The sequence below is a fragment of the Ruditapes philippinarum genome, unplaced genomic scaffold (genome assembly GCF_026571515.1).
Source record: "Ruditapes philippinarum isolate M1 unplaced genomic scaffold, ASM2657151v2 ctg1938_1_1_1_1, whole genome shotgun sequence".
Lineage (NCBI taxonomy): Eukaryota > Metazoa > Mollusca > Bivalvia > Venerida > Veneridae > Ruditapes > Ruditapes philippinarum.
The window spans coordinates 102196-130006 of NW_026852073.1; the positions used below are offsets into that span (position 1 = coordinate 102196).

Genomic DNA, 27811 nt, shown 5'->3' on the forward strand with positions numbered 1-27811 from the left:
CATGTAAAAAAATAAGTGGGCGCTGTGGTTTTATGATACCACTGTCTAATTACAAATGTGAGGGTCTGGAGATTTATACCCCACTACACAAACTAAAATTACAATCATGTCTTTCATGAGACTTAAGACTTCGATATTCCGTATAATGGTATCTTACATATTGTAAAAGAAATATCTGGATGATCCTACAACAACGGAATATTGCTTTATCAATGGCACTAGACTCCAAAAAGTAAAATAATTGAGTCGCCTAAAGAAGTCTACGACGCAAAATATGCATTTGTGACGGTGGAGCCTATGTGATCTACAAAGTATATTAACTTTTATTTGTTCGGTTTTGACTCAATAAACCCTATAATGATTTATATATTTACATCACGTGATACAAAATGCTCGAAGTGCATTAGTTACATATGCTAAGGTGTAAAATGAATACATGTACAGAACGTGTCTATGAAAGAGTTACAAAGCTACTCTATATGGAATCTATTAAATTTCTAAATGGGTTCGAAGTAAGTGTGTAAATACAATTACAACAAAACTGAATATTTCACAACACGGTGTTATAAAGCAAATTAACTTCAAACAACGTTACAACGTCCATATGTTATAAAATCTTAAAATACATTTCCTTCTCTTTGAAATACAAAATTGACGATCATACCCAATATATTCTCACAAATATTTCTCCGAGTTTTTTCTCGTTTTCATCTTTACCAATGAGTCCCTTGCACACAACATTGGCATGTTCTCCTTGAACATAGGATGCTGAAGCAATAATTTCCTTCATTTTTGAAGCCGTTTCTGAAACAAAAATGTTCAATCATACGATCCAAAGCATCATTTGTCAGACATTATTCCTTATTTATCCAGTATTTGATCAATTTTGACAGATAAATTAGTTTCTATGCTTAAAAATAGCATGATTTACCTTATTTCAAAAAATGATATACGTCAGTGGTTGTAAAGATTAGGAACTACCGGTATCAATAATATAAATATAAAATGAATATGGTAAGTACTTGATAGTAAAGAGATGTTACCTATCATTTTGATTTCTGTCGACGTATTTTTTTATGTCTGTAGGATCTTGTATATCACCTACAATCACGGCACATGTGTAAACCCCTGTGTCATCACAGTTAGCTGTATCAAACGTTAACTGAAGGTGGACACCATCACTCAAATTTGACACTTTTTCCCGGAAAGTGGTTGCATTATACCGTATACCACTGGTATGGTTGTAAGTGATGCTGAATAATTGGTTTGAAACAGAATCATTTGAGTGGTCAGATCGAGATACCATGACTGTTTGCCAAATAGATGATTCTCTGAGGCGACATAAAATATCAAACGAATCCCCGACGTTTACTGGAGAACTTGTTGACTCCGTTGTTAATATACCTGTAAATCACATTATAGAAACAAATGCATGCCAGTGGTTAGCCGTATGCATTACGTTTGTTTATTAACATACGTTTTATTAGTAACGAAGATTTTGACTGGAACCTAGGTCCAATAAAAATGTTTGTAAATATAACAACATATCATGTAGTAAACAACAAATTTGAACATGTATAAGAATATAGATAGACAGTTTTATAGATATACACACACATTACAGCTTAAATGTATACTCATTTATACATGTATGCCTCATATCTCATGTGGGAATAATTGTACTTTTTTACAAAATGTTTACCATTGACCATTAATGTTAAAAATTTAACTTAGTCCGTAATCAGGAAATGGATGAGCAACATACTTGAAATTGAATCCCACAGTATGGGACCAAGTGTTAATGCTGTATGCCAAATATCAAGAGGCTGTGATAAGTAGTTGCTGAGAAAACTGTTACGAAATATTCCAATCATTAATAATTAATGTCCAAAATTTAACTAAGTCGGTAAACAGGAAGTGGATAAGTGACAGATCTGAAATCGAATCCCACAGAATGGGACTTTGTGTTAATGCTATATGCCAAATATCAAGAGGCTGTGATAAGTAGTTGCTGAGAAAACTGTTACGAAAAATCCCTATCATTAACAATTGTCCAAAATCTTACTAAGTAGGTAAACAGGAAGTGGATGAGCAATAGACCTGAACTCGAATCCCACAGTATGGGACCATGTGTTAATGCTGTATGCGCAATATCAAGAGGTTGTGATAAGTAGTTGCTGAGAAAACTGTTACGAAAATGTCCTACCATTCATCATTAATGTTGAAAATTTAAATAAGTCGGTAAACAGGAAGTGGATGAGCGACAGACTTGAAATTGAATCCCACAGTATGAGACTATGTGTCAATGCTGTATGCTAAATATCAAGAGGCTGTAATAAGTAGTTGCTGAGGAAACTGTTACGAAAATTTCCTACCATTCACCATAATGTTGAAAATTTAACTAAGTTGGTAAACAGGAAGTGGATAAGCGACAGATCTGAAATTGAATCCCACAGTATGGGACCATGTGTCAATGCTGTATGCCAAATATCAAGAGGCTGTGATAAGTAGATGCTGAGGAAACTGTTACGAAAATTTCTTACCATTCACCATTAATGTTGAAAATTAAACTAAGTCAGTAAACAGGAAGTGGATGAGCGACAGACCTTAAATTGAATCCCACAGTATGAGACTATGTGTCAATGCTGTATGCTAAATATCAAGAGGCTGTGATAAGTAGATGCTGAGAAAACTGTTACGAAAAATTTTCCGCACCCGACCGCCGCCCGCCCGCCGCCCATCATTCAACATTCTATAATCCGGGTTTGCACATGTGCAACCCGGCTAAAAAATTGTTTTGATTCTTATAATTTCTATTAAGAACATATTTGCCAACTCTGTAATGAATCTCGATCATAAAACACATTGAGCACTTATATTTGCTGAATTAATTGTTATTGCATGCTACATACTGTATTTCAATGCCAAAGCTAAATTGATATACCTGGTATTTCACATTCAGGTGAACTTTTCCATGTATTGTTTACACATTGACTTTGGTTTTCACTTTTGTTTTTAAATTCAAAGCCCTCCGCACATTGCACTGTAATTGACATGTTGATATAGCTTAGATCCTCACTTACTATGACATGATCAGATAGTGAGTATGGTCCGCATGGATGCACAAAGCACGCTGTTTCGGAATCACTCACCCAAGACCCGTTTGACATGCATTGAAAATTGACATTTGTATTTGCCATGAATCCAGGGTTGCACTGTAACTTTGCCGTTGAGTTGATCGCTTTTTTTAATACATTTACCAGTCCGTTTTGAACTACAGGATTGTCCTCACACACCACAGGTTTGCATGATCCGGATGGATCCTTCATTTCGTTCAAACCGCATACAACTTCCGCTGACATTAAATCATGTACAATGTTTAAGTTTTAAATATTTTAAATGAATTGGGATTTATTAAAAGCATACATAACAAATATGGATAACGAGATTTATGCTACCAAGGGATCACATTTTTCCGGATATTTTATGGACAGCAACGTAATTCACCATCTTAATTTTATCGACAGTTTTGTTAGAATACTAATTACTTAATAAGAATTGAAAAGAAATATATCCCGAGCAAACGAACATTTTATGAAACAAATAATTATTATTAAAAAAATTGAAACTAGGCATAATCATTCCTTTAAATTTATCTTTTCCTGTGACAATAGTGAAAATTTAACCATTTATTATTGTTAAAGAAAAAAATTCTTGCAGGATCGGAAGAATTGCATGGACCACAGTGGTAAAGATATGATAAAAGGACAACAAGGAAGGGCGGCATTCAACGAACGCATCCATCGGCAAGGAGCCCAGCAGGACACTAAACTAGGCAGGGAACACGGGAGGAACGCCAACACAAGTAAGGGCACTGTCCATACCCTAGCGTTAGCAGCATTGAGTATTGGGGAAAACAGAATTTTAATCAATATAAAATTTGAAAATAGGTGTGTCGTTTTTGTCATTTCATCAAATCGCCATATAGACCAAAAAACTACTAAATATGGCTATGATGTTTTGTAACACAGAATCTACAAATAATAAGAATGCATAGGTGTATAATAAAACAAAAGTCAAACTTGATTACCTTTTGGTAAAAAATTCCGCACAATAAAAAATGTTATTACTCCAAGCACAGTTAGGACAAGCACGACACCAACAACTTGAATTATTCTGCACCTATTAGATTGCTTTCGGGGCTTCGTAGTGTTTGGTATTGGAAGTTCATTAATAACTGCGTACGAATGATTTGTTCTTCCGGAACTGGTTATATCTTTATCTTGCCATTCCTTTCGGATATCAAGTCGATTGTTGCTGCCTGGTATCCATAGATTTTTAGAATTATTCAAACGTGATCCACTTTCAAATGCATTTTCATAATCTTTTCCATCAGAATCCGCAGAATCGGCTTTTTGTCTAGTTTTGCTTTTTTCTTCATCTTGTTGTAACATATCCGGATCCCTGCCATAAGAATAATCAGATTCGTTGCGTTTATTTTCGCCGACGATGTTTGAATTTCTTTCCCGATCAATGTTTTGCTTTAAAAGATTGTTTCTAATATTTTGCTTGGATTCCATGCTTTCTTTAAATATATACTAGCCTTTTTCGAAAGTTTTAAGAAATTTAAGGTATTTATGTTAAATAAAATATTAGCCTTAGATCTAAGGGTATCAAAGTAGCACATGAATAGCTTAATTCATGCAGAAATTAAATGAAATGGGTACTTCCTTATTGCGCTAGAAATAATATCATTGGTTGTAACATTTATACGGGCACCTGTGCCAATAATAATCTATAGTGTTATACGTAAGTATATTCCAGACGATTGCTTAAATTTTTTACAAATTTATTCAATATGTTCAGCGTGTAATAAAATGCTATGCTGCATATTTCAGCAACGAATTAGATTTTAATAAAATCATTTTTATTTTCGGGTATGCACAAACGATTGGTTTATAAGAAATGAAGAGTTCTGAATTTGCTGTACATGCGTGCGTGCATGAGTGAGTGTGCGTGCGTGTGTGTGCGTGTGCGTGTGTGTGTGTGTGTGTGCGTGTGTGTGTGCGTGTGTGTGTGCGTTGGTGAGTGTGTGCGTGCGTGCGTGCTTGCTTGGCAAGCAGCATTTCATAATAAGAATATTCTCATTATATAGTTATGTTGTTTCTATCAATATCTGAAATGAAAAGACAATATTGAATGAGTGTAGTTTAATATTAAATTTATTGAACGAGTTGAATAAGATCATATTATGCGAGCCTCTGGCGAGCATTATATTATTTTATTCAACGAGTTCAATAAATTATCTTGAAGATATTCCCTAATACAAGACAGCGTGTGATCAATCGAGATGTATTCTCTGGTGTTCAATCGTTAAAAGATTGTAAATATTATATCAATGAATTCTGAATCATTAAAAATTGTATGTTAATGACAGTTTCAAGTATTTTAATTAATCCTTGATTGGTTATCTCCCGTTTTAAATATTTTAACGGAATAAAGACATTCAGTGTATAATATCATATCGTGAAGACATAGTTAACAGAACTGCCTCTTTGAAGCACTCAAAGCGAGTCTTCAGTAAAATGTACCCCAGGACTTGGAGTATAATTATTCTTCATATAATAAACCAATTAAATTCAAAGATAAATTCTTGTTCTTATTAAAATGTTATTTAATGTGTGATGGCAAATAACTGTTATGCGAAATGTACAACACACGCGTAATGAATAAGTCCTGCCTTTTGGAATTAATCTCGAGTAATGAATATCCTTACACTAAGACTTTGGTTCGAAGAAAAAACGCTTAGATTATAAATAGACTTAAACAAAAGGTTGCTGACCAATGACATATTTTAGAAGAAATGACAAGCTTGTGTTATCTTTAATAAGGTAGACCTGACCTTTAGAAGACAGCACATGCAACAGCCCCATGATGTAATGCTTTTTATAGGAAGAGTTTAATCGTCAAAGTTATAAATATTACAATCAATGATTCAGCTAATGAAATTTCGTAAGTAAACGAATTCTACGATATTTAAACAGTTTTTACAACGTCAACTGTGTATATATTTGTTCAGTGAAAATATTAAAGTAAGGACTTCTACGAAAATATTGATTTAATAGTGTATGTAGAATGTTGATCTTTGCTATATGTATATCCTGTTAGAACCACTTGTATTTGAATTATTTTAAGGATAACTCTTCCAACCTTTTCATTTGATACTAACATGATTACCTCCCATTAAATATCCATACGCCAAAGGTAATTATTAAATTAATTAATTCAAACCGGGTTTTCTGCTACTGATTTTTTTAAAAAGAACTGTGAAATTGCTTTGTAAACTTTGAACCACAAACTGTGTGTGTGTTGCTGTTATATGTTTCAACGTCTCTAAATGTCGCTTATGACGTTAAATGTCACACCATTGCCGATAAATGTCGCAACCGCCGCTTGGGTCGCACGATTTCCCCCTTGCCGTCAAATGTCGCAACACTACCTTTTAATGTAGCAAAATGTATAATTATGATAAAATTTAGCTAGCTAGTGGTATTAAATGACAATAAACATTGAGTAAAAGTATGAATTATTTAGTAACATTGGGACATAAACGATTGTCCCGATCCATCTGCTTATAAAAGATGAAAATTGCTTTTTAAAGCGGGTTGTTCGATAATGGGAATATTTCAAACATTGATAAAAACAAAAGAAACATGTCATTTTAATGTTCTTACAAAATATTTCTTTGAACAAAAATGTTTATTCTGTATGATGTAATATGACATTTATATGATGAATTACTAATATTTTGTTCTACAACAATTTATCATCAACATCCACATATAATTCTATCACACACGATAGTTGATATTATCAACATAAATATCTATGGTATTGCATACTTTCCATATAGACCGTTTCACTTTAAATATCCTTTTTGTTCTTGATTAAAATATAGTATGCAATTACGCTACATGTAAGGTGCATATGGTACTCATCTTTTAAGTACATGTATATTGTTTTGCGTAGTTTTCCAAATTTATAACTAGACTAGTTTCCATCTATCGATGTGGGTTCGAATCCCGCCAGGGACTTGGGATTATTTCATGTGAAGAAGCTATCCAGCTAGCTAACGAAGCATCGGTTGTTCTACTCAGGTTCCTGTTTGGGCACGGATGGGGCACTAGAAGCTTTCCTTCACAAGTAAAGTATAACCCAACCGTGTTGGTGTGACGTTTTAATAACTGAAAACTACTAAAAACTTGCATTTTCAATTAAAAGATCTTAAACCTAATTATGATAAATTCATTTCTTATTTTCTCTTTATAAAAACCTATCAAGAAGTTAAAAGGTTCAAATCAGGTTTTTATTCTATACGCAGGCTTTTGGGGTCTTCATTAGTCCTAATTAAGATTTTATTTTCAACTCCTAATAATATTCTATTTCTCGAAAATAGGCTTTAAAAACTCTTTATTAAGATGTTTGTCAAAGATTAAAATTAGGTATTAATGACAGTAGTGACTATCCATAGTTTTGTGAGAACGATGACGTCGATGACGTACGTTGTTCGGATATGTTTATTAAAACGTAATTTATATAAAAGTGGCTGATTAGTGCCATTCGTGTTTTCGACCCGCGACCCCACCAAGTTAAAATGGCGGACGATCGGAGCGAAAAACACGCTTAGGCGCGGGGGGAGTTTAACAAATTAAACTTTACCCCGCGGGGGCGCGGAGCGAAATTTAAGAAATAAAACGGCGGGGACGCGGGGCGAAGTTTCATAAAAAAAACTTCGCCCCGCGCCCCGCTAATTAGCGTGTTTTCGCCCGGCGACCCCGCCAAGCGAAAAGTCTAGAATCAACACGTTGAAATGGCAGGGGCGCGGGGCAAAAACACGAATGACACAAATCAGCCAACATAATCATTTTATTGTGTATTTTGGTATTGTGTCAGTGATACCAATAATGTAGGATGTAAAGTTCACCCGTGCAATGTTGTGAACTTTTTGACATTCGTTCAGAGTTGTATTTTTTATAATTTGTATTGTTTGTTTTATATGTATTGTTTGATTTTATTAACCTGTCAATTACATACTGATTATATGGTCAATGCATACAATATATTAATTTTCAATAGATTTTGGGTAAGTTCCGTGAGTTGTTCACGGTAAGAATTAATTTAATTTAATTTATTGTGTGTCTATGAAATAGTTATGCGCAATACGGCAAATTACGAGTTTACAAGTTTTAAATGTCCTGAGTGTTGTAAAAGATAGAGAGACCGCGTAGGAAATTTTTTTCTCAACATTTTTTTTCAACACATTTTTGCGCTAAGTTTGTTTTTTATGTTGTTTTAATATGTTTTGCACTATTTCTTGGTAAAGTCATTTGTCTTTTTTAAATAACATTGTTGAAGAATTAATATGTAAAATTCATTCGGATTTAAATCAATGAATGTCATTTCAATGTCATAAGACGCATGAAAATCCAGACAAGACAGTTTTCCAAAGTTGCTTCATATCCATGGAAGTAATTTGTGCAAGCACTAGGCCATTTCCAAAAAAAGCAAAATAAAGAAAGAGTAGGTCTAAAACAATGGCAACAGTAGGATCGAACTACAGACCTCTCTTTTTTTAGGCAGTCACTTAACCGACTGTTCTTTTCACGGATGTGAGGATGGCCTATAATCAAGATGATGTGACTTTTTTAAAACTGAAGTTATGTACTCAATTTTAATTCTTGTAAACTGCAAGACCAGAACAAAAGTGGTATCGAAGATTTAAAATGAGTGATTTCAAAGTAATTCATAACTGACCCATGTTAATAAAAATGTGTTTAAAGTTTTTCTCATTCCGAATCACCTTGTACTTTAACCATTTTCTGGCACTGGGTTGCAGTGGCTGCAAAAGAATAAAGAACAATTAAACCATCTACTATATTCTGGTACGACATGTAGCTTAAATTCATTGTGGAGCAAGTTAATGGGAATTTCAAAACCGTCCGTTGGCTTGACTTAAGGAAATGATATTCTGACAGATATATATATATATATATACCTTTTACGTGAAAAAGATGAATATTTGATGAGGCGATTCTCCAGTTAGAAATTTTATAATCATTTGTTAATATTTCCGGGTCTGAAGGGGAACTTCTAGAACATGATATACTTTTGTATGTTCGGATATAAATACACTGCATTGCTTTATATCAAAATTAATATCACAATATATCATAAATCGTAAATCGTAAACATTTATTAAATATCATTTTACTTCTTACCATAAAAGTGTTCAGATCTTAACCATAACGTGGGCGTTTTAAATGAAAAAATCAGTTAACATATGGTGGCTGATTTGGTACACTTTGCGCGATGCGACAACACAATCTATATCGTTATAAGCATTTTTCGTCTTGTCGTCTTGTCGCTAAGCGCGGCACGCCAAAACTGGCACGTTGTCGTGCGGTGCGTTGTCGATATTGTCGCCCCGTCGCTTGGCTTGAATATAGCCAATTCTTCGATTTGAAGCGAACGACAATGTGACATCGTGACAACACGCCCTACGACATCGTGCTAGTTTGGCGTACATCATTAGCTTCAGGACGACAAGAAAAGTCCCGACAACGTTGCCGTTTTACGCTTGTTCTTTGCTGTCGCTAGCCGAACAACAAACAAAACGCCAAAAGTGTTCCAAATCAAAGCCCATCTTACCAAATTAGAACCCTATATCCTTTTGAAAAATATCTTTAAATAGAAACTTTTCAAGGCAATAAATTATAATACATTTGTATTTCGATAACTTCAAGGTCAATTCTTGAATAAAAGTTGTAACATTGAGTTTCTCTTAAACACACATACGGTAGGATTTTTGGCCCTTTAGCGATGATTTCAATGCAAGCACAATTCGCTTTTATGGCAATGTCTTTCTTAAAATAAACTTTGAAATTTTATATTAAAATAATAAATTTTGCAGCACATATTTAGCTTTATACACTTTAAAGAACCCCTTCCCGCTTCCTTCTTTTACAATTTATTTTACTTAAGACGTTGCTGAATAAGTATAGTCTTACTTTTTTAATAATTCATTACGTTTATAATCTTAAATTTTTTTTATATTTCATTAAATTTCGAGTTCCGGGAAAGTGCCGTCCCGATACAAGACGTAAACCCCTTCAGAAACAGTCGAAAAAGGGTCTTTTTGGAAAGATTACCCGGGGTCCCCAAAATAATACTGAAAAAATTTGTTTTTTGCTCTATTTCTTATATTAAAAATTTCTTTTTTCCTTTAATGGAACAAATGGATTGTTTTCGAGAAAAATAAAAAATAAAATTTCAAAAATTTTTCCCATTACAAAGATTTCCCTTTTTTTAAATAAAATGCAAATTTTAAGGGTATAAAGGCCCTTTTGTAACATTTTTTAATAAACGGGGAGCAAAACTGCCCTAGATTTTGAAGGCACCTTCACAGTTCTTAAATTTTTAAAGGATATCAAATTTGGTTAAAAAAATGGCGACCCACTTTTAAATCTGGGTTTTAATGAAAATAAAGAAAAAACAGACTTTAAATTTCCATATCCACTTGCAAAAATGATAAGTGTCCCAAGATTTGCTATAAGGCTTATTGCGATATTTTATTATAAACATATTCTTTCGCATTATTCAAACCCTGTTTGGTAATCTTTTTTGTTTTGTTTATAAGTGGATGGGGATATTTTTCTTTCTACATTTTGTCTTATCTTGTTATGTGTATTTAATCTAAATTTTTACTCGATTACCTTGGAAGATAATAATTATGAACATTAGAATTAAGACTTCTTAAATATATATGACAAATACACATTTTATTTTCATAAAGGAAGTTGATAAAATATATACATGACTCAAGAGAAAAGATGTCCAGTTCAATACAGGTAAAATTGGTGGTTATAGCATGACATTCTTTTACCTGACCACTTTATCTTATATAAGGATATATGATATATCTTTTAGGCAAAATTTGTTTATGACAGCTGATCTCGGAGGTTGATATAAATGAGCATTTGTCTCTAACTGCTTATACAGGAATCACGTGGGATGGGCTGGCGGTTAATTTCAGAAAAACTAGTTATAACTCGTTTCTGGAGTCAGAAACTCGCGGAAATATGGAATAGTATCCACATTACCGAGCGTAGCTGTCTCAAATGTTTAAATAAAACCCACAAAAGGGAGCTCGAGCATAAATATTCTTTGTCTATTAAAGGCATTTGACAAAGATATAATAAAGTAGGTAAAGCTATGCAAAATGCTAAAATTGGCAAACCCGAAATTCCGTCATTGTGGCCACAGAAACCCAATGCCAAAATCTAATTTAAATGATCTTAGACATCCTATGTTATATAGAGGTATTTCATTAGGTTCAACAATGTATAATATGTATACAAGTAGTTTGAATGAACGTATTGTTAAATAGACAGATGTCAAAAAAATTATTGTTGATGAGCAGAATGGTTTTCGAAAAAAAACGTAGCACAATTGACCATTTATCCAGCCTTACAAACATTATAGATACTCGTAAGAAAAACAAATAATCCACATTTTCAGCTTTCATAGACTTCAGAAAAGCTTTCGATTCCATTAACAGAATTTTATTTTGGCAGAAGTTCATTGATTTGGTTTGTCAACAAAAATGTTAACTGTTATCAAAATGTATCATCTTATGTACGTATAAATGAATATTTTACAGACTGGTTTGATGTTAACACGGGATCACGTCAAGGATGTTCTTTGTCTTCAGTATCATTCAACATATTTATTAACGATTTTACAGCGGGTGTTAAAAATTTGAACCATGGAATAGTTATTGAAAATGAACGCATTTGTATACTTTTATATGCAGATGATATTGTGTTACTTGCAGAAAATGAAGCCGAATTACAAAATATGTTTTCCTTTTTAAATGATTGGTGTATTGCAAATGGAATATTTGTGAATGCTTCTAAAAGTAATGTTGTGCATTTTAGACCAAATTCCATTCAACATTCAGATTTCATTTTAATATAAATTTTTCATATAATTTAGCGTCATATATTCAACTACATTTTCATTGTAAAAATCTAGTGTCTGATATGACAAATGCTCTTATTGATACTCATATTTGGCAATGTTGAACCGAAATTGATCGAGTTTCAAGTGTTTGTGGCACAGGTCGTAATGAATTAAGGGCATACAAACTTTTAAAAACTAATTATCAGTTGAAAAATATTGCAAATTACAATAACCATATGTACATAGATCTGCATTAGCAAAATTTAGATGTGGCGTAGCGCCACTTCGACTAGAAACTAGGCGTTATGAAAGATTACCTGAATCTAAAAGAGTTTGTCCATTTTACAAAGACGCTGTTGAAAACAAAATACATGTGTTATTGAAATGTCAAACTAAGTCTGTTAATAGGAATTTACTTTTTGTTAAATACAAACTTTGGATAACCTTATGATATTGATAAGTTTTCAATGTTTACCCACCCCAGAAATGATACGTACATAAGCAAACCTGCTGTTATATATTGAAACTTCGAAAATAACATTTCACTCTGTATAGTTGAATGTAAACACAATATAAGACTTAAAATTATTGGTATGTTTTAAGTTCAAAAATTTAAGTAAGTATTTTTGATAACCTTTAACTATTTTTACCTTCTGTGAAAGTCGGATGTTTTGCATTCTGTATTAACAAGGGAAAATTCTGCTAAATTAGTCCACTTAATAATCAAAGTAAGGCCTCTAGACAAATAATACTATAAAGGGATCAAAAGAATAAAGGCGGGGGGGTTTCAATTGAACCGGCAACCCCCCACACGACCCAGCAACAAGAACAAGCGGCTAGGAGCGCCAGGCCCGGACCAAACATAAATATGCCACTTATATTTTTTACCTTTTAATAGTGAGGCTTGTATTTAAGTTTTTGTTGTTAGCAGATTTTACAATTGATAATCATGTAATGTTTTAATATTGGGCAATTTTAATGTGGTAAATTTTTTTTTGCATATATATTTTGTATGAATTTTTTATAAAATACCATATCAAATACCCGTTAGCAATAACAGACCTATAGTTTTTTTTAATTGTAAAATATGGTTAAAATATCTCAAGTCTACTTAAATAACTCTATCCTCAAAGTATGGGCTATGTTACAATTAAAATGTTTATCTTTATTTGGGAAATGTTATCAATTGTGCACAGAATCAAGACTATAAAAATAAATATATAAATAAGTGAAGTTTCATTAATTAATTATGGCCACATATTTCTGCCACCTCATAACGACTTAATTTAATTGTAAATTATGTGATTAACATGATTTTGATTAACCAGAACCAAAAAAATTTTTTTAAATATAAAAATAAAAAAAAATTTGGGATATCGTCCACGTTAAATTACATTTTGTATTACAGGGTATTAAATCAAATTTTTTTTTTTTTTTTTTTTTTTTTTTTAAAAAAATTTTTACATAAATTATACTCCCGACGGGGTATACTGGAGTCAGCTGTTGGTCTGTCAGGCTGTCGGTCGGACCGTCTGTTGCAGATTTTTGTCGCATGAATAAACTCAGAATGTACCCAAAGATATCAGCTTCAAACTGTGTAGGTTTGATGGATCTCATTTAAATAGAAGTACAGTGCAAAAAAACCCGTAACTGTGCCTTATCTTTAATTTTGGAGTGTTTCCTTTTTATTTTGTTCCGGGACATAATTCAAAACGACAGGGTTAAATTAACAAAAAACTTTTTAGGTTTGATATATCTCATTAGGTAGGGAAGTGGTGTGTGCAAAAGAAAACCGTAACTCTGCTTTTCTCTTGGTTTGGAGTTATTTCCCTTTGTTTATTTTACACTTTGACAAGATGTTATCACAAGAAACTTTGTAGGTAAATAGATCTCATTGGATAGAAATAGTAGCGTGCAAAAGAACAGTATCTCTGCCTTGCCTAATTTGGAGTTATTGCCCTTTGTTTAGTTAACACTTTGAGCTTTGTCAGGGACCTAACTCTTAAACGACAAGGGGTTGTAACACCGCACTCTGGGGTCAAACGCACTTTGATGTCCAACCACAAAGTGCATAACGAACTTTGGGGTCCAATCCAAAAGTGCGATACGCACTTTGTTATCAAAATTTGGCCCAAAAGTGCAGCGCACAATTACATATGCATTTTTTTCACAAATGACCGCACTTTGTGGTCATAAAATTCAAATCAATATGAACGAATTGTTGTCTTGTGGTTGATATATATAATTGTAAACCGAGATAGGCGAGATGAGTCTTTAGTTTGCTTACAATAGCAGACCATTGATTATTTCAATTTGTTATATCTTATGGCTGCAATTTATAACAATTATGTTTTATATTCAAATATTTGCGTCATTGGATATCAGCCTTAAAGTAATAAGATATATTGACAATTATGATATGTTTTGTATGAATATTACGTTACATATAATATTCATGCACTAGTGTTATGTGCCGATAATTGTATAGATTGCATGTCACCATCTAATTAAAATCCAGTTCTGTTCAGGACCCAATTAAAAATCTTGATTTATCCTATTTCTAGTTATGTTAAACGGCAGTAATTCTGAATTGATTAATTATAATTTTTTCTATGCTGAATGTTGTAGAAAAGACTTGCATTGAATAGGATTTCAGGCTGTGCCAATCTGTCAATACTGGAAAGATGGCTTTCAAGATAGATGACATACTATAAAACTTCAACATGCTTAACATGATCATAAGTGTATGATTATTCAAATGAAATTCACGTCCAATATTATGGCAGGAATTATTTTCTATCATGTATATTTTGTAATTTTCGGAAAAAGATATCTCGTCTCATTTCGTTTTAGTGTTACATCAAACAGATACGTTTTTCAAAACCTGAAGTATGACCAAAAAATATATTAGTGTAAATTGTCCCGTGCTGTAAATTTATTTTCAAATCAAATTTTAGTCCTTTCAGTTTATATTTCAGTCTCATGACGGCGTCAGTTTTTTAAAAAAAAATCGTTGCGTAAATATTATACAAATATGGACTTTTTAGCTTGTGAATATGATGTGATATGTACTGAAAAAAATAATATTGACCGAGGCGATAGCCGAGGTTAATATTAATTTTTCAGTACATATCACATCATATTCACCAGCTAAAAAGTACATATCTGTTTTATTATATAATCTATAAATAGCTTTTATATGGCTTATTAAAACTGCTATTGCCTACGACGGAAATCGACATTTTTCAGCTTGTTAATTTTTAAATAAATTAGCCCTATCTTTTAAATGAGTGCATTAGCAAGCTCTAAAATGTAAAGACGGTAACTAAAATAGACTAATTTGACTCTTATTTAAAAACTTGGCGTGACGTCACGTCATAGTCTCGCGTCTTTCGGGGAATTTCCAGAAAATCTATTTTTAGAAGAAAAACTGGTGAATATACTCTGAAAATCTATTTTTAGGGGAAAAAACAGTGAATATACTCTGATATTGACCTGTTATTTTTTACAAAAAGTTGTTTGTTAGCCAATCAGGGAAAGGCATTTCTAAGCTATTTATAGATTATATAATAATAATGTATATTTAAGAAAAGTTTAAATTTACTTAAAGTAGCAGTTTTTTTATAAAATAATAAAATAACATGACTGGTACCTGACATACGTACAAATCATGAGGATTTACGAGATGAAAACCAAAATTTCCTATAAGGCATTAACTGATCTGAAAAAGGATTTATGTAATCGTCACGTAACTTTATCCAAATTTTATGATCAATTTTATTTCTAACTTACTTTGTTACAAGTCATTTAGATAGATATTAAAATGCACTGAAATGGCATTATTTGCAAGTAACACCCCATCATATTTAATATGGCATCATGATTGCACCAAATGTTACATGTATCTACAGAACAGGATATTTTTCGAATTTGTAGGAATACATCAAAATTTAAGTAGTTTCTTATACAACCACAAATTTTAGATATTTCAAGTGGTAGAATTAATAAACATCAAACACATATTTTTATTACTGATACATCAGCACTTAAATGAAACTTAGAAATATTGATGTAGATAAGTATCGACCTTCATCTCGAAATTTTTCACTGTCGCAGATCGAAAATAAGTCGGTACTCAGTATTAAAGCAGAAGTCAGTTGACACTTTCAGAACTCTGAAACCCAAAGTGCGTTGATATATAGCATATCAATGCACTTTGGGTCAAATTATCGATTTTGGCCCCAAAATGCGCTTGACACCAAATTGCTTGTGAAGTTTACCGCACTTTGGGATCGGACCCCAAAGTGCGTTTGACCACAAAGTGCGGTGTTACAAGGGGTATTAACAAGAAACTTTGTAGGTATATATATCTCATTGGATAGATGAGCAGTGCAAAAGAACCGTTATTCTGTCTTCCCTTATTTTAGAGTTATAGCTCTTTGTTCATTTTACACTTTGAACTTTCTCGGGGGATTAACTTGAGAACTTAAAAAGTTATCATTTTAAATTTTTTTGAAGATATATAGGTCTCTAAATTAATATATACTGTGAAAAAAAATAATAATAAAATTCATTTTTGAACGGTTAATTTTAGAACTTTTTTCTTTTCAAACAATAAAGTAACAAGCATTTTCTAAGTCTTTACATGTAAAATATGTAAACAGACATAATTTTTGCAAGTATAGGTTTTGTATTTGAAAGACAAAAAATATATCACTCAGAGATTATCAGTCACTCATAGTGCTGTTAACAAAGCTTTGCCGAATGTTTGCCGCTTAAGTATTAATTTATGATTCCGTAAATTTCCGTTAAGAAATATTGTATATCTCTTCTTTTAAGCAAATTTTCTATTCAAATACAACTACTGCACTAAAATGATAAAAAGAATCACCGAAATGATAACAGATGTCCGCAGTTTAAAGATATGGATAGAAATGACTCATTTTTGTAGCGTTAAGATTAAATAAAAATTTCGGGAACCCTTGCTCAATCATATTTTTTCCAAATTATATGAGGTATAGATCTACCATATAAGAAAGAGAATTATGAGGATTGACAAATCCAATGTCATTTAATTAAACGACACTTGATATACTGACCTTGTAACAGGAAACACTTAAATGTTAATATAATAAGGAAGATATCACATCATGTGGATATCATTGCTTAATATTACGGACACTTATAATGAGAGTATATAATTAAAAGACCATTTTTCTCTGTAGTGGTTGTGTGCGTAAGATGCTTGAAGTTGTTGAAATTCCGCCCTTCTTCGTATAAAAGTACGAAGAAAAAAGAGTTAATAAACCGAAATATGTTGTCTTGTTTTTTATTGGTGTAAATTCGTTTATTGTAAAGCCAGATTTGGTCACAAGTGGCTCTGAGTGTATGACATCTAAAGTTGTTATACGAAACGGAAATAGATGATATTCAGGTTCAATACTGAGTAAAAAAATGTGATTTTTACTAAATGGGTTAATTTCAGTGAAAGTAAAATTGCAGCTTCATGAATCGTGATGAATGACCCTGTCAAGTATAATATTGAGAAAGAAATCATAAAATGTTATGTCATAATTTACTTAAAATAACATTATTACACATAATGTTACTGTTAAAAAAGTATTAATTTCTAAGTCATTCTCTTTTGTCGTCAATATGTAATGACCCTTCACGCGACGTCAGTTACATTTTTTCTGTGATGATTTTTTTATCATTACAATTAAATAAGTAATAGATATAAAGGCATTAACGTGTTTTAGAGAATTATCGCCGAATTTCGGCATGAAATGAAAGCGCAACCTTTATAAAAATGTAACCACTTTGGTAGATTGTCATAATACTGATAACGAGCAATCGGTTAAGAATTACTACATAGTTATAAGTATCATATATATAAGGGCATAATCCACTGTCAGTAAGCTTTTCACTGACGTACATGTTATAATTGATAGCAGCGGTGGGATGTAGACAACTGCCAGACAGAAGTTGCCGTACCCACATATTTACAAGGCCAAGCCTCGGAACGAGACTTCTAGGAGGGGAAAGTAACCTGCCAGACAGAAGTTGCCGTACCCACATATTTACAAGGCCAAGCCTCGGAACGAGACTTCTAGGAGGGGAAAGTAATGTGAAGACATTGGTAGAACGTCATAATACTGATATATGCAAAACTAAATGTGGTGAATTTACATATAGGAAAATTTCCAATATATAGGACCATAAACCACTCTCGGTTGTGAGCTACTGACAGGGTTTGTGTGCCGTACATGTTTCAAAACTATGATATTTAAGGGAGGTTTATAAACGTTGTCAATAGCGGAAAATAAGCTTTATGACCAAGACTTGTGACTAGGTCGTTTTAATATGCAATCATATATTGAGGAACGGTTTACAAAATATTTAGCTATGTTGTATACAAGTACGGCACAAGAAGGGGAACCACTCACATAACTCCACGAGATAATATCTTGAGGCCACAAGACGATAAACGGTAGTCACAAGTTAAAAAGTCTTGGCCACGAGATAAAACAATACTGCAAATGTCACCTCTATGCCACCGTACTTATTGCATTAAATCAGACAATTGTAAGTTCATTATTTGTATACGGCGATTAGGAACATTGTCTTTCTATTTGAATTAAACTCTATTTAAATGTTTTGCAAAAGTAAGAAATTTGAAATAGGTCCTGAAGTGTAAAGTTGATGTATGTGAATGTTTCATGTATTTTAATTTTTATTGACATCTCGCAAAATAATTCGTGTCATTCGCATTAAATCACTTGCAGCCGAAAAAGTTGTATAAAAAGATAATTATTTTGTATATAAAATTAATTTATCAAATAGTGTTAAGTAAACATGAATCTGTCACGGTAACGTATTTGTCAATGGTATTTAATAAATTATCGTGACCGCGCTAAGAGTCATGATTTGAAAGTAATTCTCGACGTGGTTTTAGATGTAAGCAGTGTATGCTTCGAATGTATAATAATGTATTATTTTATTTGACATTGAAAATATGTCAGATAATCATAATCTATTAAAAAAATACCTGCTGCTGTATAATAATTAACAAATACGAATAAATGTTAATCTGTGAACATTTTAATCTTTCGCCTCCTTCAACCATAATAATAAGTATATAGTTAAATTACTGTTTACTTTTATGTCTGTTAATTTACTAAATTTATTTAGACTTTTACTCGACATTTTGGAATAAAGTAGTCCACAACACCTAGTATGAAATTTACTATTTATTTACATGTTTTTTAGCGCAAGTTAGACTGGAACACCGTCTCCGTTTTCTGCACTCTTACTATTGTGTTCGAGAACCTTCGGGAAGGGCCGTGAAGATGCAATCGAGATTCAAGGGCAATCGGCAAAGTTTTCCAACTGTCAATTTGCATAGGAACGAAGCAGATAGCGCTGATCTTCAAAACAAGTACAGGGAGTCTGTAATCTGGTTCCCTGTCATAATTATGGTTCCCATCCAAGATGGCTGCCCATAATGGAATTAGGAAACCCCAAAGCGATTTGGACAGATTTCTGTCCAGTGGAATGCGTCGTTAATAAAATATTCCAAACAACGAAATAATGAACACAAAATTAGAACCAGTCGAGCACCTGTTAGCCTTATCGAATCAGAAAATGTCCTAGCTTAAAGCAGCCAATGAAACCCCGTCTGGGTTTCCACGGTAAAAATAGAACGCCACAACAACAACAATAATGGAACAAGTTTTTTCCCTCGATTCAGAGAAAAATGTTTGAATTTCTTTGACTAAAGTAATACTTTATGTCATAGTTATGATACACAAATTGTGAAAAATTATTAATTTGCCATAAATATCACTGTCAGTGACGGAATAAAACCAAACAGGAAGTAATGTATACACAATGTCACAATCATAGATATACATGTACAATGTAGCTTCAATGTTTTACACCTCATTAGAGATGGTTGATTCTACCACGACACCCCCCCCCCCCCCAAAACATTTTTCACCATTGCCTGGTATAATAGCCTCTATTTCCAAATTTCAGAGGAAAGAATTCAAATAGCAACCAAAAAAATCTGTTTCAACACCTCTAGAAAAATTGAACTGTTTGGACTTGTTTCTTAAAAGAGGTGACAGATCATATGATCATACATATGTTTAAAATCTGAAAAGGCATGAAAATTTTAAAAAAATAAGTTGTTTAAAAATCATTTAGATGTAAGAAAAGCACAGGTCAACTTGTAGAATTTCAATGGCAAGGAAACCATGAAAAAAGTTTGGAATTATAAAAAAAAGCATTATTTCTAAGGAAGCTTGATTTGACTTATTTAATATGAAATAAGGCAAAGCCTATGGACGGGGAAGTCTATTAAAATTGTTCATTTTCCCATTTGGTATTTCATGCACCACTTCCGTTTTCACTCGGAATACTCGATGTTGTTATTGATCCGAAAGTTGCGATTGTTCCATTATCGGAATATCGGCCTATTATCATTGAGTTACATTTAATATAGTGGCACCCTATTAAAACTGAAATTGAAAATTTTATTGACAGTAAAAGAGAATTCTATATATTTTTTAATTGTTTTTTATTTGATTTCCTTTTAAATATACATGTGTAGTCTATAGCTGGACAAGCCAAAATAGATAAATACAGAATCCCTAAGAAAGCCCAACACGGCAAAATTGAAAATGTTGCAGGCTCGGTTTGATTGAGCCTGTTCATGGACGGTATTGGAAAGTGCAAGTTACCGTCCACGCCCCCTAGCACCGGCTTAAGCAGAATTCAACATTTAAACATGAAATAGTAAAATTTTGAATTTAGAAACATCCAAAGATGTGTTCATACGGCGGTGATCATGGAACCTTCAATGTGCCACTTCCGTGCCATTCCATGAAAAGCGGCGTATGGTCCCCAAGTAATAAAAAGCGTGTGCCCTAAACGAGAAAACAATGGGCGGAACTAAATAAAATGGAATTTAGAAAGCCCAAAGGCCTTTGACTTCCCCGTTTAAAAAAAATTCTGTAGACCATCAATTCCCTATTACTTACTCCACATTCTTAATCTATATTTTAAGCTCTTTAACACTATGAACATGTACAAAAAACAATAAATAAATATTCCAAATATGGTATTTCACATGGCCATTCTACCGAAAGTTTACGAGCAATTATTTCTGAAGTTCATTAAAACATTGGTCTAAAGGTAAATTGAAAATGTTGCATTTATTATTCTATTTAATCATTTTACAGATTTGATTTTATAGCCGATATTCTTGCTCCTACTGAGATTTGAACTCAGACTCCTCTTAGATTGCATGAGTTATCAATAAACCAGAGGTGTTGAGGTAATACAAAACCTTTAACGTAAATTCTAAGTCGAAAAAGGGGCATAATTCTGTCAAAATACTTGATACAGTTATCTCCTTCTGTCTACAGGTTTTGGACATGCTGGTGAACAAGTGTGCAAAGTTTCAAAGCCATATGTTAATGGACTTTTTAAACTATAGGAGCCACAATGTTTATAGAAAACTATTAATGTTTCTTAAAATTTACAGAAACAATATTAACATGATAAAATAGATATAATTAAAGTATTTTTGGCTGGTATTTGTTTACTACCTTACTTACTACCTCTTAAAATTAAGTGGAGCAGTGGCCTGGTGTTAAGGTATCTACCTTTCAACCTATGGATCATGGATTCGAGCACTAATCGGGTCACAACATAGTTCTTCATTGGAAGACATCGCATTTACTTTCATTTTTTACAATTTTACATTTATCGGGAATTGCTTTAAAGCGGATTTGACCAATGTTAAAAATAGCTTCAAATCCGTGGTTAGGTCTAAATATATGGACTAGGTTACAACCATATTTCTTCATTATGACACAAGTAATGGTTGGTTCAAGAAAGCAGACTTCTTGCCTATAAGTAACGTATATGTATTCTTCCTTTACCTTGCATTGACGAGACTGATTGAAGTTGACTCTCTGCGCTATTTTCATGATGACTGAAAACCATAGGAAATAACATTTAAATTTTGATAAGGGAAAGAAAAAATGTAAAATGAAATTTCCCTGCAGGAAACTGTCCCTGGAGTTTTGTGCTATATATGGATGTAAAAAAGGAAAAAAAACTGATTTCTTGATGTTTTATAAATTTAAACCATTTTGAAATATAATCTTATTTCATATTATCTTTGAATTATATGGGTAAAATCGTTAATGGGATGGATCTTAATCAATGGCTTTGATACACAGGTGCTTGAAACAAACTTTTTAAAGTTTTATATGGGCTATATACTATAATAAGATATAAGACCTCCAACAGAACAAAAATATCATGCTGAACAAACAAGAACACTGCTGCAAGAAACGACCAGATGACGTATATCTCTTTTTGGTCGACATTCGACAGGATCAATCCAAGCGTCGGGGGCCTTATATCCTAATACATATATAGACCGATTATGAAAAATATTTGATTATGTGACTAGCGCCTGTGCTTTGATATCGTTGAATTATTCCCAACATATGCTAAAACAAACAGTCCTCTCATGTATGCATTATTATGCCTTTACTAATTTAACATATTACGGTTTTGAAAATAATTTTCGCAAATATAACCTCTCGAAAAAGTAAAATAACAGAAATATTACTTATTTTCTGTATGCTCTTCAGCCACCGGCAGCCATATTTCTTTACATATATCGATTAACAAATGAAAAAACTGAATTCACTGGAGGTTTCCTGTCGTACTTAAGTGCGCAGATGACCAGTCTAAGGGAATCTGATCTTACTGATTCCCGGTGTGCTTAAAGACAATAGAATTGAGCCTAAATAATCTCCAATGAAGAGCCGACAAATTTATTACCCATAATTTTGCTGTACTTCAAAAAAATATTCAAACCATCATTTTTTCGTTTTTGAAGAAACTTGTGTTACCGTTATGCTCGCTTCGAATTCGCTATTACATATATACGGTGGCATATTTCTGCCAACAGTAAACCATATAATTATCGCGTTAACTGTCTGACTAACATATATATCAGACTAACTAAATACATTTTCTGTTAGATAGATAAATAACAAATAAGAATCTAACTTCCAAAAATACCAAAAGTTCCCTAATGGAACTTTTGTGTAGTAACGCTTCCCCTTTAATTTCAAGAACTGCATAGATCTTTTTTATTTTTATTATTTTATTGATTTTTTTTCATTTTTTCCAGTGTGCTATTGAACATATTTTGAAACTTAGTATCTTCGACAAACGCGGTATTGCCTATGAACGACTACTACAATACTTCTATACACAAATCGAGCATGCGAGAGAAAATGCTACATCCGGTCAGTTTAGCATTGCAAAAAGGTGAATGTCATATTTAAATTTTACTGGATAAGAAAAGGTTATAATTAAGCCATTGTAAGAAAATTGTAAGAAACAACATTTATAATTCGCGTTATGTCGCAAATCTGTTCTTTTCCCCCAGGTACACCATATAGTAGAACTTGATAGACATTAGAGTATATGTTATATATAAACGTGTATGTCAGTGGTTAAATCAGTTTGGGATAAATTATAGAACTTGGTGTTACAAAAAAAGCGCAAAATGAACTAAGAAAATGTCTCAATTTCTTAGTTTAAGTATTGGACTTTTATTATCATTATTTTGTCAGGTAACATGTGCAGAGCCGGAATTAAGTGCAAAAGTAGTGTATCAACTGCTGTCAATGCGAATAGACAATGTTGTTCGTGAAAACAATAATTTAAAGTCTGAACTTAAGGAAACTAAGGCAGATGTTGGTAGACTCGAGAACAAAATCGAAAGTATGGAAGTGAATATCTCACTTATGGCAAGTAAAGCGGCAAGAATTGAAGACGAAAATTCAAAAACTCTGTTAAGTGAAAAGATCCATGCTTTGGAACAATTATCTGCGTCTCGACTTCAAAAGAAATTTAAGACAGAAGCAATAGTTTTGCGGAAAATGCTAGTTAGCGAGAAGTCACAAATGAAAGACAAATTAATGGCATTTGAACAAAAGTTCAAAAGTTTCCAATCGGAACTAGTAGATGATATAACTATAGTAAATACCACAGTTGACAGTTTAGAAAATTCAATTTCCGAACAAAACATAGCAGCGATCACTATGCTAGTAGCAGTAGAAAACAAACTCCAAAGTCAATTAAATGAAACAGACCTTCTCATGCAAGAAATGAATAAAGATTTAGAGAATAGACTAATAGAATCGGACGCTAGAATGAAAGACAGGAACATGAAATTAGCTGAAAATATCAATGAAGTTGACCAGCGTCTAATCGCTGCCAAGTCAAATTTGCAAAGTACATACAATGGTCTAAACAACCGGCTTAATAGCGCAGAGAGTCAACTTCAATCAGTCTCGTCAATGCAAGGTAAAGGAAGAATACATTTCTTTTTTATACTTACATACTATTTGGTGCCAATAAAGTAATTTCGAATTAAATTTTCGCGAAACATATCTTCTGCATAAGTGTTGGTTAACTGAATGTTGTATGTCTACTAGTATTATTTGTCATTAGTTCTGTTTGTAACCAGAGTAACAGTGTTAACCATTAAACAATTCTGATATTTCAGCTTCATACATTACATTATGAAATAACACTGTTGTATAAGTCAATGCTGTTGATGCTTCCTCAAAAAAAATTTTTTTGTCCTATTTATTTTTTACTGACATGAAAATTACCTACAAACTCAAAATTGAAAAAAAGAAAATATATTCTACACAAGTTTTCAACGAAATGCGTATAAAATAAATTAAGATTGCTCGTATTCCTGTAAAAGATATCTGAGAATGATAATACTAATAAGCTGATAAGTTTGATATACCGATGAGTTTGATATACATGTGGTAGTAATATATAAGAAACATGTAAATATATACTTTTATTGATTATTGTAATTATTACAGACAGACAGGAAGACACATTTTCTAATCAAATCAGTACTTTAAGCAGCCGAATCTCTGTAGAAGAAGGTAAGTCCTAGGAACACAAGTGTTTATGTTTTTAAATGGCATTATGCGTTCTTTTGAAGTCTTTATTTTAACATGACATCTTCATGTATAAGCGGTCCATATTTAAATATGCCTTACATCGTACATATGTTTTAATACAAAAGACAAATTTCACTAATTTGAATCCGAATATGCTTGTTCAAGCATAGGAAATACTGCAATATTAAATTTTATGAAATATGTTCTATTTTAAATTTTGAGGTCGGGTTAAAGTTATTTTTTTTTATTTGTTTAACATTGAACAAATATATATTCTTAGACATTTAAAACAATGGATTTTGACATCTAAACTTTTATATTATAGTTCTAGCATAAACGAAAAAAAACGTGCTCCACACAGCGGTAAAGTGGGCTGCTTTGTTTATTTGCAGTTACACATTATACTTGATTATATCTAATAATATAATTACAAGAAAAAATCATTCATTATTTAAAAACATTTTATACTTTTTGTATATAATTATATAATAACTAAACCAACTTTTCCTTTTTCTCTTCATGCTCAATAAAAAATTATTTTATTATTTCTCAGCCAGAAAGGTTGCATTTTCAGCTAGACTTACGAAGAAACAAAGCTATTATGTCAAAAACGAAAGAATAGTGTTTGATGAAGTTTTTTATAATCACGGCGGAGGATACAGCTCCTCAACGGGGATATTTACAGCGCCAAAATCAGGAACGTATTTGTTTACTTATAATATACAATCATCAGTTTTAGGCGACGCACATGTTGTTTTGAAAGTGAATTGGTTGACCAGAACTAGCGTCGTTGTAGACAAAGGTGCAGATAATAATAGCGGAAACTCAGGGATAGGTTACGTTCGGAAAGGTGAAAAGGTTTGGCTAGCGACTGCTAGCTCAGATAGTGTGTTTTTTATTTCGCCTTACAGGACAACCTTTAATGGCATCTTGATTGATTAAAATAAAGTACCATGAATTGCCATATAAAAAGCATGATCAAATGTAATATGATTATATATTCCTTCTGACTAAAGTTCATTTCCTCTTTTGTTTTATTTTAAGCATAGCAGGAGCTGATTTTAATCACATTGTTATGATAGATTTGCAATGCCGTCTCGGAAATTGTTTAATTATTTGATTTTATTTGATTTGATGTTAATCCCTTTGAAAACCAAATTGTTGTTCCATTTAGATGCAAATAAACATACAAATATTAGTTTCGGCCGTCTTTCGTGTTAGCAAAGTAATTCATATTCTTATAAGTATTGGTTCACGCAGATTTAATTTAAATTAGGGGATGAAATTACATTTATCAAAGGAAATCGATCAATTCCTCAAAATTCTAATACATCTCATTCATTTTATCAGCATGAACTTGTCATTTTATAATGTCCCCATTAATTAGCCATACTCGCACCGTTTAAAGATTTAAAACTTAATTTTAACCACTATGGTAAGTGTTTGTAAAACCAACTTTAATTCCATTTATCTGTTGCACGACTGCATCACGCCAGTTTTTTCTCATTAATGTTGACTTAGAAACACTAATCTATACTTATCCAGAATATTGTAAATAAAAAATAAGTCAAATATATTGCCGAGTTCATACAATTATTATTCTAATTAATTGTTTATTAAAGTTTTGTATTATTCAAATAAAAATCGGTTGTTCCTTTCATGAATTTTTCTTTTTGTTGTATAAATGACGAAAATATTTAAATAAATCTTGGCAGCTTTATATTAACTATATCTTCTGTTAAGAAGGTGTGACTTATATTCAGCACAATTTGCCAACTCCCCTTCATATTTTTAAGAAATCAATAACATGTATGTACCTACTTTAAAAGCATTAGTTTCGATTTCGTTAAAGCTTTGTAAAGGAGGAATGCTTATAATCATTGTAAGGATATACAAGTAGTTGTCATTTTTTCTTTTACTTTTTGTAGATAAAAGATAGATAAATAAAAGGACATGTGTGAATTAATTCTTTACCATAGAATGAAAAATTTAATCATATCAATTACATATATATGATTATCCAAGGAAATCGATCAATTTAGATTCCACTTTATATGATTTTTGTTTCTGTTATCATATATTTGTCTATGTTATTGCATAATATTTAAATTGTATTACAATTGTATTGTTACTCTGTAAATACCGTCATCTTTGGAGGGAATAAAAGTATATATCTATCTCTATTTATGTACAACTATTGTTCATGCGTTTTGTATGCTTTTATTGATTTGCATTTTTTTAGCGCTACATTTAATTAAAATTTGACATTTTCACATACCTTGTCTTTGTTTTCATTTGCTTATTTATATGGTAGGTAGCAATATACCTCACGTGATTTATTTATGATATATTCTTATGTGACGTCAGAGAGTGTTGACTTAAGGATAAAGTACACTTATTACTTTTACCAATTACTAATACTTTTACACAAGTACTAAAGGCTGGACGTTGAAGAAAGTAGCAGTTTGCATTAACTGGTCCTATAAAAATGAATCTGGAAAAAAATTGTATAAGATTATGTTCCCATCCGTCAAACAATCACACTCGGAATATATAAATATCTAGAAAAGTGATCCCTCGGAAGCATTTAAAACAGGAAATTGCTGACTCGCTTTGATTGAGTCTGTACATGAGAGATAATGAAAAAGTGCAACAACCCTTACGCCGCCCTAGCCCTGGTACTCAATTTTCAACACTTGAAAGTGCTTGAGTCAATGATCCCGAAGGCCGCTTTATTTCACTAGAAAAGGATATTTCAACAACGA

The 27811-nt window shown here is 32.2% G+C and overlaps 2 protein-coding genes across 2 annotated transcripts; one reads left to right on the top strand and one right to left on the bottom strand.

Moving 5' to 3' along the window:
* Positions 1-1039: 1039 nt before the first annotated feature.
* On the bottom strand, positions 1040-4743 carry LOC132748392 (CUB and sushi domain-containing protein 2-like). Its single transcript, XM_060737986.1, has 3 exons — positions 4091-4743; positions 2945-3355; positions 1040-1404 (listed from the first exon to the last, which is right to left on the bottom strand). Exons 1-3 carry the CDS (start codon positions 4578-4580, stop codon positions 1040-1042), a joined length of 1266 nt encoding a protein of 421 aa, XP_060593969.1. The 5' UTR covers positions 4581-4743.
* An 18812-nt stretch (positions 4744-23555) lies between these two features.
* Positions 23556-27323, top strand: LOC132748451 (putative leucine-rich repeat-containing protein DDB_G0290503). The gene is made up of 3 exons (XM_060738071.1): positions 23556-24426; positions 24963-25028; positions 25600-27323. Exons 1-3 carry the CDS (start codon positions 23637-23639, stop codon positions 25986-25988), a joined length of 1245 nt encoding a protein of 414 aa, XP_060594054.1. The 5' UTR covers positions 23556-23636; the 3' UTR covers positions 25989-27323.
* The last annotated feature ends 488 nt before the right edge of the window (positions 27324-27811 follow it).

Coding starts and splice junctions, on each gene's coding strand:
- LOC132748392 (XM_060737986.1), bottom strand. CDS start 4,580: ATGGAATCCAAGCAAAATATTAGAAACAATCTTTTAAAGCAAAACATT. Junction 3,356..4,090: donor GCGGAATTTTTTACCAAAAG/GTAATCAAGTTT, acceptor ATTTAATGTCAG/CGGAAGTTGTATGCGGTTTG. Junction 1,405..2,944: donor ACCTGAATGTGAAATACCAG/GTATATCAATTT, acceptor TGTGATTTACAG/GTATATTAACAACGGAGTCA.
- LOC132748451 (XM_060738071.1), top strand. CDS start 23,637: ATGTCTCAATTTCTTAGTTTAAGTATTGGACTTTTATTATCATTATTT. Junction 24,427..24,962: donor ATCAGTCTCGTCAATGCAAG/GTAAAGGAAGAA, acceptor TAATTATTACAG/ACAGACAGGAAGACACATTT. Junction 25,029..25,599: donor CCGAATCTCTGTAGAAGAAG/GTAAGTCCTAGG, acceptor ATTATTTCTCAG/CCAGAAAGGTTGCATTTTCA.